This window comes from Phascolarctos cinereus, unplaced genomic scaffold (assembly GCF_003287225.1).
Source record: "Phascolarctos cinereus isolate Bilbo 61053 unplaced genomic scaffold, phaCin_HiC Scaffold_4;HRSCAF=312, whole genome shotgun sequence".
In the NCBI taxonomy this organism is placed as follows: Eukaryota; Metazoa; Chordata; class Mammalia; order Diprotodontia; family Phascolarctidae; genus Phascolarctos; species Phascolarctos cinereus.
The window spans coordinates 577293052-577307517 of record NW_027555847.1 but is presented as its reverse complement, the minus strand read 5'-3'; the positions used below and the strand labels follow the sequence as shown (position 1 = coordinate 577307517).

The following is a 14466-nucleotide window of genomic DNA, read 5'->3' as shown; positions in this document are numbered from 1 at the left end:
CATTCAGATTTCCAACCTTGGTATCACCCTTGACTCCTCAGTCTCATCCCACATAGCCCACATAGTTAGCAAACCTCGTTTCTCTCTCCACATCTCTCCCATACTTCATTTCTCCACTCACACAGTCACCACCTTATTAGTTTTCACCTGGACTATTGCAATAGATATTTATTTGGTCAGCTTACCTCAAACTTCTTCCCACTCCAATTCATCCTCCGGATAGTAGCGTAATTCCCTAACGCACTTACTCTGTCAGTCTCCACTCTAGTAACTCCAAGGGTTCCTCATTACTTCTAAGATCAAATATAAGCTCTTTCAGCATTTAAAGTTCTTTGCAACCTGTCCTTTCCTAGATTTCTGGTATTCTTCACTGTCACCAGTATGCCTTTACTTCTCTACATAGTCTATGCTCCTGCCATACCGACTCACTAATTATTCCTCACACACAATCCTTGATCCCTGACTCCATGCTTTTGTATCCGCTACCCCCTCATGCCTGGAAAACATTATATATCTCTGCCTCTTTAAATCCCTAGTTTCCTCCTACATGAATTCTTCCTAATAACCTCAGTTACTAGTACATTCCAACTCAAAACTAGTTTCATTTATTTTTTATAAAATCATATATGTACTTTTTTGCCTTCCCTATCAGAATGTAAGTTCTTTGAGAGCAGGGACCATTTCACTTTTTGTCTTTATATTTCGAGAGGTTAACCCAGCTATTGTTGTCATTTAGTTGTGTCTGATTCTTCATGACCCCATCTGGGGTTTTCTGTTCAAAGATACTGGAGTCGTTTGCCATTTCTTTCTCCGGTTAATTTTATAGATGAGGAAACTGAGGCAAACAGGGTTAAGTGACTTGTCCATAGTCACACAGCTAATAAGTACTTGAGATTGGATTTGAACTCAGGTCTTACTGATTCCAAGCCCAGTGCTCTAACCACTGCCCCACCTAGCTGACCTAAGCACAGTACCTGTTTGATTCTTTGTGCTCTTATCCCTGCACATAGTAGACAAATGCTACATAGTACAAACGGTACATGGCAAAAATGCTCGTTGGTTGATTGGAAGATACCACATTTGATATCTGATTATTTTGCAATGGTATTTTAAATAGATAATAGTTTTCCACATGGACATCAAATACTTTGGTATTCTGACTTTGCTTAGATTAACTTTATTTATATACAATCCAAGACTAAGCTGTAAGTCAAGACCCAAGTCAAAAGTTTTACAATAAGCAATAAAGGCAATGCCAATCGGTCAGTCAATAAATATTAAGCACCTACTATATGCCAGGCACTGTGCTAAATGCTGAGAATACAAAAAGAGGCAAAAGATAGTCTTTGTCCTCGAGCTCACAATCTAATGGGAAAGACAACAAGCAAACAAGTGTGTCCAAATAAGTTACATAAAGGAATAAATAAGCAATAATTAACAGAAGGAAGGCACTAGAATTGAAAGGTTTATATAAAAGTTATGGAGCTTTCTGGTGACTTATCTGATCATGACCAAATCAATAGAGTTGCTCCTTACACTTCCTGGACACTCTTTTTCTCCTCTTTTTTCTTGTGGTAATAGATTTTTGATTTATTATTTTTATTATTTATTATTATTATTATTATTATTATTATTATTGATTTTGTTACTTTCAGTCCTAGGCAGTAGCAGAAACTGACCTATAGCCTTTAAAAGTTTAGTTTCATAGAAGATAAATGTTTAGATTTAATACAGAGTATCAATGATTTCATTTCAAATATCTCTTCTGCATTTTCCTTCTTTGTTGTCTTACTCTGCATCTGAACTGAATGAAATTCCATCTCTTATATTAGGCCTTTCCTAATCTGCACAGCTACTAGAACCTCTTTCCCAAAAACTGCTTCCTAGCACCCCTCACCCTTTCTTATCAAAAATTACCTTGTATTTATTTTGCATGTAGTTTGAAAATACCTATATGTGTACATGTCATCTACCCTGATGTAATGTAAGCTCCTTGGGTGGTCACTGTTTCATTTTTGACATTTGTATCTTCATCACCTATCACCATACTTGGAACATGGCAGATGCTTAATAAATGCTAATTGCCTGATTGATACTTCGGTATTTTTAAACCTTTCTGATATATAACACTTACTAGCTGTGTGACTCTGGGCAAATCACTTAAACCAATTGCCTCACAAAAAAGAAAAAAGAAAAGAAACAATAAATCGACAAGCATGCATACTCAGTGCGCTGAACACTGGAGCTACAAAGACAAAAATTTAAAAATTGTCCACTCCTGCACATTACACTGAGGCATCACTGGGCAAAGAAAGGAGGAAGGAAATGAAGATTAGGGAAGAAGACTTTTATGGAAGCTGAAACTCTGGTGGATGAAAAATTAATGTTTTGCAGCTAGGTAGTGCTGGGCCTGGAATCAGGAAGATTCATCTTCCTCTGTTCAAATCTGGCCTCACTTAGTAGCTGTGTGATTCTGGGCAAGTCACTTAACCCTTTTTGTCTCAGCTTCCTCATCTGCAAACGAGCTAGAGAAAGAAATGGTGAACCACTCCAGTAGCTTGGCAAAGAAAACCCAAATGGGGTGATGAAGAGTCAAACAGGAATGAACAACTGAACAATACCTATGTCACCCTTTGTTGTGAAGATCAAATGAAATGATATTCACAGAGTGCTTTACACAGTACCTAGCATATAGTAGGTACTTAACAAAGACTTGTTCTCCTCCCTTTCTTCCTCTTAAATATTGAACAGGTGTTAATGTTAAAGTGCAGTCAAACTACCCAGGGCTCTGCAGGAGAAATAGCCTGTGAAACATGGTATTGTTACACAACACATCTACACTGAAATACCACAATGCTTGGCCTTTATAGGGCTCTGCTATATTTCACTCTTACTGGAGACCCTGAATGATTTGCAGCAATCACCAGAGGGAACAGTTTCACCTAAGAATTACCACAATATGTGTCTTAGAAAAAAGCAAGCGAAATCTTCATAGTTTGAATTCCAGGTGTAATTTTGCCAAGAGTATACTATTATTATATTATTCTTATATCTGTACTTTTCCCCCCCTCTAGATGTAATTCCAGGGGAGAATTTTCCTACAGGCTGGAGCTTAAATCCTGACCCTGCACATCCTCAAAATCCAGAAGAATCAAGCAGGATGACACCAATGCAGAAGGAAACAAATAATTGGAAAAAAGAAGCAGTCAAGTGAGAATTTTCTGAAACATATAATGCATGTTATAAAAAATTTTTAGCTTGCACTGAGAAACTCAAACACCTGCTCCTCATAGACCTTTTTCTTTTGTTCTTTACATAGAGACTAACAATTGTTATCAAATCTATACAAAGGAAGTGATCCAAGAACCACAGATTCAGTCCAACTCACCACCCTTTGTCTATTCAGTTCAATTTGAAAAATAGTAAGCCCGTACTATGTTAAAGGCACAGTGTTAGGTACTGGTGACTAAAAGACAAAAACTAACAGTCAGCTCTCAAGGAAATAACATCCTACTAGGTAATTTCAACATAAACCAAGCAAATAATAGTGCATTTATTATGTGATTACCATATACCAGTACTAGGATACATACCAAGAATACGAAGACAAAAGTGAAACAATCCTTGCCCTCAAAGAGCTTGGCATGAAGCATGTACCTATATGAGCTTAACTTGTACTTATAATGATGGAGGTTGATTGAGTCAATCAATCACCCCACCCTACTTTGCCCTGATACTTTTATTAGATAAAAATTCTGCTCTTATACATCTGGACTGAATCAATAAATCAGAAGGATAAACTAAATGTGAGTTAGACCCAGACCCACCCCTTAGGCCTAGAATAATTGAATCAGTCAAATCAAAGGCATTTCAACTAGATGTGACAACAAATATTTGGATTATGTGAGGGACTTGGCCACACCCTGTGGGAGTTGTATAAAACCTGCAACCTATTTTGGAAGTGGAGATTCAAGACTAGGAACTCAGGATGGAAGCTTTCCGGCCAAGTCCCTGAGAGGGACTACCCTGGGAATAAAGAAGTCTCATTCCTAGCCTTGGCCTTGGTCTTTTTCTCCCACCTCCTTGGCCAGGGGAAGACCCTGTGAGTTTCAAAGGGCCAGAGGATGTTAACTTCCCATCAGAAACCTAGTTATATTAGAGTCCCCAGAATAGCCAATGTGGTGTCTGCATCAAAAGCCAAGGACAAACTAGACATATGGAGGAAAGATAGCTTCAAGATTCTGCTATAGTTTGCCTAAAGAGCTTCTGCGTATCCCGCAAAGTAGACAAAATGATTTCCAGTAACCAGAAGCTAAGGATTACTCCTTTGTTACATGTTCTCTCTAAGCTTGATCCCACTTACCCTTGGGTTCTTTATGAACTTGTAAGACAGTGAGTCACAGCCTTTTGGAGGGGTTAGGGAAAGAGGGAACATTTTGTACCAATTTTTGTTGGTTTTTTATTTTTTTTAAATACCATCTCATATGTCACTAATTCAAAACTAAGTAAGTCTGACTGGCTAATTGATGTTGACTAATAATCATGAAGGGAGGAGGGGAGATCCTAAAAGTTTATGTGCTATAGCATTAGAAAGACACCCCTAAATACCCCTATAGCCCAGAAGAGGAGATTTAGCTAGCCTTGCTCTGGGGATCCAACCTGTTAGTGCAAATGGGGGTTGGGAGAGAAATCCTAGAGCTATATTACAGGCACAAATAAGAATAATAAAAGGCAAACTGAAGAGGGAGAAAGCACTAACAACTAGAGAGATTGGGGAAAGCTCCCCAGAGGAGGTATCATCTTAACTGAGTTTGTAAGGACAACAAGGATTCTGAGAAGTGTAGGTCTATGGGAAAGGCTTCTGTGAATGCAGGTATTGGAGATGGAACAGTGAGTTCAGAGAAGAGCTAGTTGTCCAGTTAGAATGGAATATAATTTCTGCAGAGCAGAGCCAAGTGAACTGGGCTTCATAGTGTCATTTTGGTCTTCAAAGATTGAGATTGTACCAACAAACAAGCCAGACTATTCCGTTTAGATCCAGTCTGACAGGATCATCTCATAGACATAGCCTATATGTTTATGAGGCATAAATTTTAAAAAATTAAGTCAAGAAAAATACTGCATGAATCTCTTCCAAGGACTCAGAGAAATGGCTTTCCCAATCCTGTAAATATTTTATTGTTAAATAAGATTGTGTATTATTTCCTTTCCTCTTCCAAAGAAGCTATGGCATAATGACCAGGAATAATGAAAGGAACTGGTAATCTTTACACCACCAAAGGAATACAGTTATATAAATACCTCCCACTAGAATTACTGGAAATGTCACAAAAGACTTGGCAATTTAAATGTGAATCAGCAGATCCACAATAAAGCCCAACTAAGAGTGCCTTCATTGTGCCACTTCTTTTGGTGTGTCATTATGTGCCTGCTGATCCAATTTTGAATTGCTTAACCATGGTTAATATAATTGCAATATGCTTATGGGACAATAAAGGCGTACACATCTCATTCAACAGGCAAGAAAAGTTGTCAGTCTGAAAAGAAGTTAAAAATACCTTCTTTCCTCCTCTCCTCTTCCAGCAGCTGCTCTAATTTGTTATAATGGGTGCTTGTCAATATGTGTGAGACCAAATATCTAGGATCCAGTATATTGCTATGGAATAACAGGCTTCAAAATCAGAGAGTACATTTTGGGGTAAACATAAAGTTGTGCATATACAAAAATAAACACAGGTTTGTGATGAAAAATGCAGTTAGACAAAAGGTGTAATGGGACACAGTCTTTAGGCAGAGAAATACAGAGGGTGATTAAATTCTTTGGTAAGGTTTGTAGCTTTCCTATTGGGACCAGACATTTTTAATAATATTTGCAGAAGGTTTTGGAGTCATCATGCTTGCAAAGTACATAGTATGGTCTGCTGTCCTGTTATAATCCTCACTTTGCAGATAAGGAGCTGAGGCACAGAGAGGTTAATTAGCTTACTCGTGGTAACCCAGTCAGCACAGGCAGGATTAGCCTTTGAATTCCTGAACTGGCCCTCCTCCTCCCATATAACCCCAAGCATGTCAGTCTTTTAAACCTATGCTCTGAACCAAACTGCCTGTTTTATTTATTTATGATATTTGGTTCCTTGGCTTTATGTAATACACAAGGCTTTGAATGGTAGAGTTAGAGATGAAGTCAGGAGAAGGGTAGTTTGGGGGAGGGATGAAGTGGTATGTCATCTGGTCCATGGTCTTGTGGGCCCTACTTCATCCTGGAATAGGATGTGGCACACAAGAATGTAAGGATGGTACTTTTATCCTTTCTTTCCTGGACTGAAACCAGGGGATGGAGATGATGGTGGCCCAGGTCAACACCTCTGGTTAGACTGGTTATGTTAGGGAGAGGAGCCCCTCTCAACCAATCCATCTCAGGTCCTCCTAGGCCTCTAGTCCTACTCAACATGGTCAGTACTGGTACTAAATATTTGAGTACAAAGACTCAAAAGCATTATAGTCCATAAAAGAAGAATAGGATAAATAGAATCTTGTGTTCTTGTATCAAATGAAATTACATGAAAAGTGCTTTGTGAATTTTAACATGCTATATAAGCATCATCAATAATATTATTACTTGTCCACTAGTCAGAGTCTCAATACCTACCACTGAAGAAAAAGCTTAGGAAATTGTTGTTAAGACATTTCAGTTGCATCCTACTCTCTGTGATCCCATTTGGGATTTTCTTGGAAAAGATACTGGAATGGTTTGCCATTTCCTTCTCCAGTTCATTTTACAGATGAGGAAACTGAGGCAAACAGGATTAGGTGACTTGCCTAGATCACACAGTTAGTAAGGCTGAGGCCACATTTGAACTCAGGTCATCCAGACTCCGGGGTCAGCTCCATATCCACTGTGAAACCTAGCTGCCCACAGCTTAGGAAATACCCTTCAGTTAGATGGAACTTCCCTGGATCTGAAATTCACTTATCATTTACTAGTTCAAAGCTGGTGCCTATCGTCGGTGGGCTCTGGAGTAGGGAAGGCTGACCCCTTCTCCACAGGAATTTCCTCTCAGGCGATTGCTGTAATGATGGGGCTGGAAACAGAATTGGTGGTCTAGGGAATACTACCTTTAGCTCCTTTGCCTATCTGTCCATTGGTGACAGGTGCTCAGCAGCTGTTGCTAGTGGTCATGAGGAATATGGGCTCCCTCTCCACAATGATTTCTGTTCTCAGACTTGGCTATGGGGGCTGGACCAGAAGCATGCTTGGTGGTTGGGAGGCATTGCAGTTCTCAGGGTTTCTAGTCTTAAGTTTCTGGGTTGCCTCCATCAAGGGTCTAAGGGTAGTGACCACAGTCTGACTTGCCTGGTGTCTGCTGCCTCTTGCCTGTGATTTGGCATGCCTTGCTGTTTCACATAAGCTGGCTTGCCTGTCCTGTGTGTGGCAAATGGTTGGCAGCTGATGGGAAAAAGTCTCAGCTTTCCAAGGAGTTGCTTCCTTGGACAATGGCCATGGGGGCAATCACATACTGTAAATGGGGTATAGAGATGTGACTGAGTAAATATCAATCAACTCCAGCCTTAAATAAGTCTGGAAATCTTGACAGAGGGCCAGCCTGGATTAAAGGGGCCTAATATTTCATTAAGGGTGTATATTGATTCTGTGGGCTTTCAAAGCATATTCAAGACAAATTTCCCAAGTAGGGAATAAGACAAAAGGACCACAATGATTTCATGGTAGATACCTCATTTGCAAGCAAGATACCCCCCCAAAAAAAAAAACCTCTTCTTTTCCTGCCCCTTAAACTGTAACTTCCCAGAAGTTAAGTACTTCAGATTTAGATCTTGGTGTATTCCAAGAATCTCAGCAAACCTTGGGCACATGAAACGTTCACACAGGCAGGTGTTCCTATAGCCCTTAAGTGAGCTCACAGTAGCAAAGCTCAGCTCAAATGGCTCCTCTTCAAGACACCTTTCCCAGTTTCCTTAGTTGTTAATACCCCCTCACTGGGCATTTCTTTTTAGTTATCCTGTACTTACTCATCCATGTCATGTTGTATTCCCGTGTTGAATATTAGCTCCTTGAGGGCAAAGGCTATCTAATTTTTTGCATCTCTACTTCAGCCTATAGAAGAGTGTCTAGCAATTGATCCAATCAACCAACCATTATTCCTTAGGCCTACTATGTACTAGAAGTAGCCAGGTGGATAGTGGATAGGGTGCCAGAATCTGGAATCAGAAAGATCTGACTTCAAATCCTGTCTCAGACACTGACTAGCTTGGTACCTAAGCAAGACACTTAACCTTGCAGTGCCTCAGTTTCCTCATCTGTAAAATTGGAATAAAAATAGCACCAACCTCACAGAGTTGTGATGAGGATCAAACACAATAATAAAAGTAAAGCATTTTGCAAAAACCTTAAACCATTGTGTAAATGCTAACTATTGTTATTATCATTATCAGAAATGAACAAGGCATTGAAGATACACATACAAAAATGAGACAGCCCCTCCTTTTTTTAGGAGCTTACATTCTACCTGGGGAATAAAACATATGAGTAGATAGAGGTTATACATACCTAGAGGAGGAAGGCATTAATAACTAGAAAATCAGGAAAAGCTGAAGGGAGCCAAGGGGTTCCAAGAGACAGAGGAGATAAAGCAGAACATTGCAGGTGGAGCCAATGGTCCAGGGCATTCCAAAGGGAATCTATGTGTTCAATACTGTGTTGCGGTCTGACACCAGTGGGTTCAAATCTCTTTCTGACTGTCCATATCCAAGAGTAAAACTCCAGGCAAATCTCTAAAACAAAGCTTAGATGTGGCTCATGTCTAGTAACAGGGACCCCCCACAAAAAGGTAATCAGTATATGATACAGATTTCAGGTATGTGTCAGCTTTTGATTTCCTCATGCACAGAAAATTTATAAGATGCGTACAATGTCCAAGTGTCAAACCTCAGAACACCCTAATTCAGGAATTCAGAACTGTCCCCGAGGTAATTGTTGCAAGTCTAAACAATCCTTTCTCAGGAATCTAGTCTCTGACTTGTCTTCATGAGCTGAAAGCAGAAAGGCAGAAGTAGACAGCCAGAACTTGAGGTCTTAGCAATTCCAGTCACATAAGCTTTATTGATTCATTGGTTGGTTGATAGACAAGTAGCTTGGGAAAAGTGACTCAGGAAAATAAAATCATTGCGGGGCACAGAATGGGGGAACCTGGTCATATCGACAAATCAGCAAGTATTTATCAAATGCTTGCTACATTTCAGGCACTGTCTTAGGTGGTGGGAATACAAAAACAAGTAAAAAATTAAAAAGTCCCTACCTGGAAGGAGGAGCCTGTATTATACTGGGGGGGGGGGAGTACATTAAAAAAAAATTGAAAAATGATAGAAGGTACCCCTGTGGGGGCATGGTGACAAAGTCCAGAGAATGAGGGGTGACTGGTCTGGTCCCTTCCCCAAAGTGGTGACAACCTCCACCCACTGTCACTTGATCTCCTGCATTTGCAATCATTCTCCAGCCTAGATGTTTGATTTAGCATCACCCAGCTACTGGGTGGGCCTAGGAGGAAGTCAACTCTTCCTTGCTCTGAAAACTGCCACCTGAATTTCTGGGGAGGTGAGCATGTGGTCTCCTAAGTCAGAAAGAACACCACTGCTGCTGTTAACAGGAGCTTCAGGATGAGTTAAGAGCCATCCAGGTGGAAATGTTTCTCTTGAACAGAACAACAGACTGCATGACTCATTTTATTACCAGTATTTCCATTTCCTGGAGCCATGGCTCTTTATTGACCAGAACCAGGAGGAAGCATGCCAGGCTTTCTGGAGAAAGAATATGCATAAGGGGTCCATCCATCTTTCCACCTCTCCCCTTAGGATCCTGATATTCTTCATAAAGAAAATGAATGGGGAGCAGAAGCTCAGGCACAATTATCAGGCCCTCTGTGCTATCACAGCATGTACTCTCCACCCCTGATCTCTAACTTATTGGACCAGCTGCATCTTCACCAGACTTAACCTACAGGGGGGCCTATAACTTCATTCAAATCTGTGAAAGGGATGAATGGAAAAATGTGCTTTAGACAACAATAGACAACACAAATAGTCAGGGAACATTAAAGATTGAGTACTTTGAGTTGTGAGTTGCCAGGCAGCATTCCAGTAGTTTGTTAAGGTTATCTTTCATTTTTATCAGGATGTGGTAAGTAGTGGACACCACCTTGTTCATCGGAGAGTTCTATTACGATAATGCATGTACTCTTCCGCCTGAACATTTACTCCTGTATCTTTGCAAATGGGACTTTTGCATTTACTTTTTTTCCCCTGAATTCACTCCCTACGTGGCTCTACTGGTAGTAATAACTTCCTGACAAAATTGGAAATGGCCCAGGCCAATCTACAGAAGACGCTGCAGGTGGACAGAGATAAACCTTGAATAGATAGGACCCAATGGTAGTCCAGACTGCACTGAGAATTTTGGTCCTCAGAGTAGTTGATGGATGGAGTCATATGGTGATTTCCCTATTGTTCTGCTAATAAGTCCACTATCCTACCTACTCCTAGTTTTTATGGGTAATCACCTGAGATTTTTACCAGTTTCTGCTCCACTTTTCACACATGAATCTGAGGTTATAGTAGAATTGCTAAATCTTTGTCTGCTCCAAATGCTGATCAAGAGGAAGGAGAATTTCCTCATCCAAGATTCATGACTTATAAAGTCACCCTTAGTGCTCAGAGATATGGGCTGGAGGAAAGAACCCGAAAACCTGCGCACCTCTTTAATGTTCCCAAATTTATGGAGGACTTCCAACAACAATAGTCTCTCCAAGTCAAGCCTGAGCGTCCTGAGAGGAAGAGTAGAGTGAGACAACTAGGGTTTTTCCCTAGATGCCGACTTCCTCCATGAAAGGATGCAGAGAATGCTGTTCTTGTGCCTGACAGTCCTCTATCCACACCACTGCAAAAATTAAAGGAGGGAAGAAGAAGGAGATCCTGGGCAAGAAAGAAAAAAGGTTGACACAAAGACCAGCAAGTAGTTGTGGGAGGAAAAGGGAGGTGATGAATCACCCCCTTTCACCACATGTAGCACCAGCAGATAGATTGCTCCTCGCAAAACCTGCCTGTACTACTACCCCAACTTCCAACTAAAATTGCTAATCTCAGAGTTCTCTACTTACCACTCTGGTTGACACTTAGAACCAAACATTTCCATAGATTACATGCTGCCCCTGACTGGTAGGATGTATCTACCTGCAACTACCATAGAGGAAGCTAGAAGGTGAAGCCATCCTTGTGCAGTTGAATATAAAATACTTATGTGCCCTGAGTCGGGACCTCTAAGTGTTTAAACTGTGTCTAGAGACCAAACAACAATATCTCAACATCAATCCTGCAACCTTAACCCCAGACCACTTCTCTCTGTTCACTCTTTAAACTGGTACCGCACTTTTACTTTTGATCCAAACGTTTCCTCCCACTTCTGGCTCCTTCATTTAACTCCCTGGCAACCAATTCTAGCTCAGCATGATTAAGCTAACTGTTCTGATCTTGTTCTATGAGGACAGGAGAGAATCACAGATAATCCAGAAGGTGAGACAGTTATCAGTCCTCACCAGCCTCTCTAAATATCCTAGGTTTTTCTTCAAGCCCCCAGAGCTGCCTCTCATTTTGAAAGCTTCTAGAAGAAAATAGTGGCACAAATATCTAACCAAGATCTCCTTTTCCCTTTCTAAAGCTTTAATAATTGTCAGTTAGTCAGCAAGAATATATTAAATACTTACTTTGTTCCAGGCAGTCCTAAGGGCTGGGAACATAGAAGAAAGTAAGTACCTGTCTTCAAGGAGCTTGCATTCTTTTTTTAGACTTCTTTTTTTTATTAATTTATTTTGATTTATCAACAACCACTTTCATAAGCTTTCTGAGCTTTAAATTTTTCTCCCCCTCCCTCCCCACCACCCTCCCCAAGACAGTGTACAATCTGATATAGGCTATACATATACATTCCTATTAAACATATTTTCACATTAGTGATGTTGTAAGGAAGAATTAGAAAAAACAGGAGGAACCACAAGAAAGAGAAAACAAAACAAAACAGAAGAAAAAAATAACAAATAATATGCTTCAATCTGGAGCTTACATTCTAATGGGGAAGACAACATGAGAGAGGAAGCTGAAGGAGTAGGCTTTAGGGTGGGGAGGTAGGCAGAAGGGGGCATGATGGAGTCTGGAGTGTAGCCTGATTAGAAGTGAAGAGATGGCTGGACTGGATGCCTTCCTTTAATGGAGGTTCTGGGAGTAGCCATCCAATCAGAGAGAGGACCACAGGGACTGAGGGTACTTCCAAAGTGTGAATACTAGAGCTGAAGTGATCTTCCAGTATGAAGGATTTCTGAGGCATGATGGAGGAGTCTAAATTTCAGCCTGGTGACAAAAGGCAGGGGGGTAAAGCAGGGGACAGAGAGCTGGTCCTGGAATCAGGAAGACCTGAGTTCAAATCCAGCCTCATGCATGTGTGACTCTGGGCAAGTCATTTAACTTCTGTCTGCCTCAGTTTCTCCATCTGTAAAATGGAGATAAATAGTAGCACCTACCTGTTTGGGGATGAAATGAGACAATAATTGTAATGTACTTTGCAAGCCTTAAAATACTATGTAATTGCTAGCTATCATTAGTATTTCATATTAATATTAGCAAATTTAGTATTAGTATTAATATTAGCAAATAATATCATGAGCAGAGACTTTTCAGGAGGATGGCAATGGCCAGTAAAAACTATTTTGAAGTTTCTTCCTCCCACCAATTTGCCATTCTCATTCTTAGCCAACATCCCTCTCCTGGGTTGCCTAAATTTTGAAGCAGGCAATATCTCAAATACGCTTCTATCCTCTATTTCTCCTCCTGGATCCAAGTGTCCCTCTTTATAATGTCTTTACTTCAATCAATGAATCAGTAAGCATTTATTAAGTGCCCACTATGAATCAATAAGCATTTATTGGGGCAGCTACATGGTGCAGTGGATAGAACACCGACCCTGGAGTCAGAAGGACCTGAATTCAAATCTGACTTCAGATACATAACACTTACTAGCTGTGTGACCCTGGGCAAGTCACTTAACCCCAATTGCCTCGCCAAAAAAGAAAAAGAAAAAAAGCATTTATTAAGTGCCCACTATATATCAAGAACAGCGTTAGATGTTAAGAACACAAAAACAAAAGTGAAACAGTCTCTACTCTCAAAGAGCTTGTATTCTATCAGTGGAAACAGCAGGGACATGTATAAGCATAAAATTTATACAAAGTAAATCTCAAAGGGAGGCACTGACCGCTAGAGGGATCAAGAAAGGCCTCGTGAAAAAAGGTGCTATTTGAGCTGAAACTGAAGAAATCCAGGAGTTCTAAAGGTGGAGGTGAGGAGAAAGTCACCATCAGGCATGAGGTACAGCCAGGATAAAGGCACAGTGGTGGTAAAGAGGGCATCATGTGTTTGAAATAGCACAAAGGCCAGTTGGGTTGGACCCTAGCTGAAGTGCCCAATGACATGGTTTGGAGCCAGGCTGTGAAACGTTTTAATGCTAAACAGAGTAGTTTGTGCTTGATCCTAGAAGCACTGAGGAGCCTCTGGGGTTTACGGAGCAGAGGAGTAACACCATCAGCTCTGTGCTTCAGGAATACTTTACTGACTAGCTATTAGACCTTCAGGAAATCACTCCATCTCTCACATACTCAGTTTCCTCATTTATAAAAGGTGGTGGTCGAACTAGATGACAGAATCACAGCTCTACCACATCTTCCCAAAGGTCCAGGTATGTATGTGTGTATGTATGTATAGAGAACCTGCCAAACAAATACTAGACAAATGAAAAAAAAAATTACTTTTTACCCAAGTACCAGAGAAGTACTCATTGCAGCTAGTAAGGCAACGAAGTAGAGCATCATTAATCAGCTTGTGAAATGGGTAAGGCATCTCCTTTTCCTGTTAGGATGTTGTAGGGCAGTCAGTCAATTAATAAACATTTGTTAGTGTCTGCTGCATGCCAGCATCCCCCTGGGGACACAAAGAAGGTTAAAAGATAATCCGCACTCTCAAGGAGCTCCCATTCTAATGGGGGGAGACAACATGGGAATAACTATGTCCAAACAAGACATAGAGAGGATAAATTGGAGATACTCAACAGAGAGAAGGCACTTACTACAATTATTGCTATTATTTATTATTATTACAGGAAACTAGGAATGGCTTCCTACAAAAGTTAAAATTTTAGCTGGTACTTGAGGGAACGCAGGGAGATGAATAGCACAAATGTATGTGTATCACAGAGCTGCAAGGGACTTTAGAGATCACCTAGAATTATCTTGGATTCTATCTAGCGAAACTGAGGTCAAGCAGTACTGGAGGCAGAATCTGAACCCAGCTCTTCTGACTTTAGAGCCAGTACCCTCTACTGTGCTGAAATGCAGGATGATCAACTGAGTAGAG

At 40.5% G+C, this 14466-nt stretch overlaps 1 protein-coding gene across 1 annotated transcript in view; it reads left to right on the top strand.

Annotated features, from left to right (window-relative positions):
- CNGB3 (cyclic nucleotide gated channel subunit beta 3) overlaps nt 1-14466 on the top strand; it is a 189460-nt gene that overhangs the window by 38291 nt on the left and 136703 nt on the right. The window contains exon 3 of the mRNA XM_020970100.2: nt 3075-3210. Coding sequence (XP_020825759.1) covers nt 3075-3210 — 136 coding nt within the window. The remainder of the gene's footprint in view (nt 1-3074; nt 3211-14466) is intronic.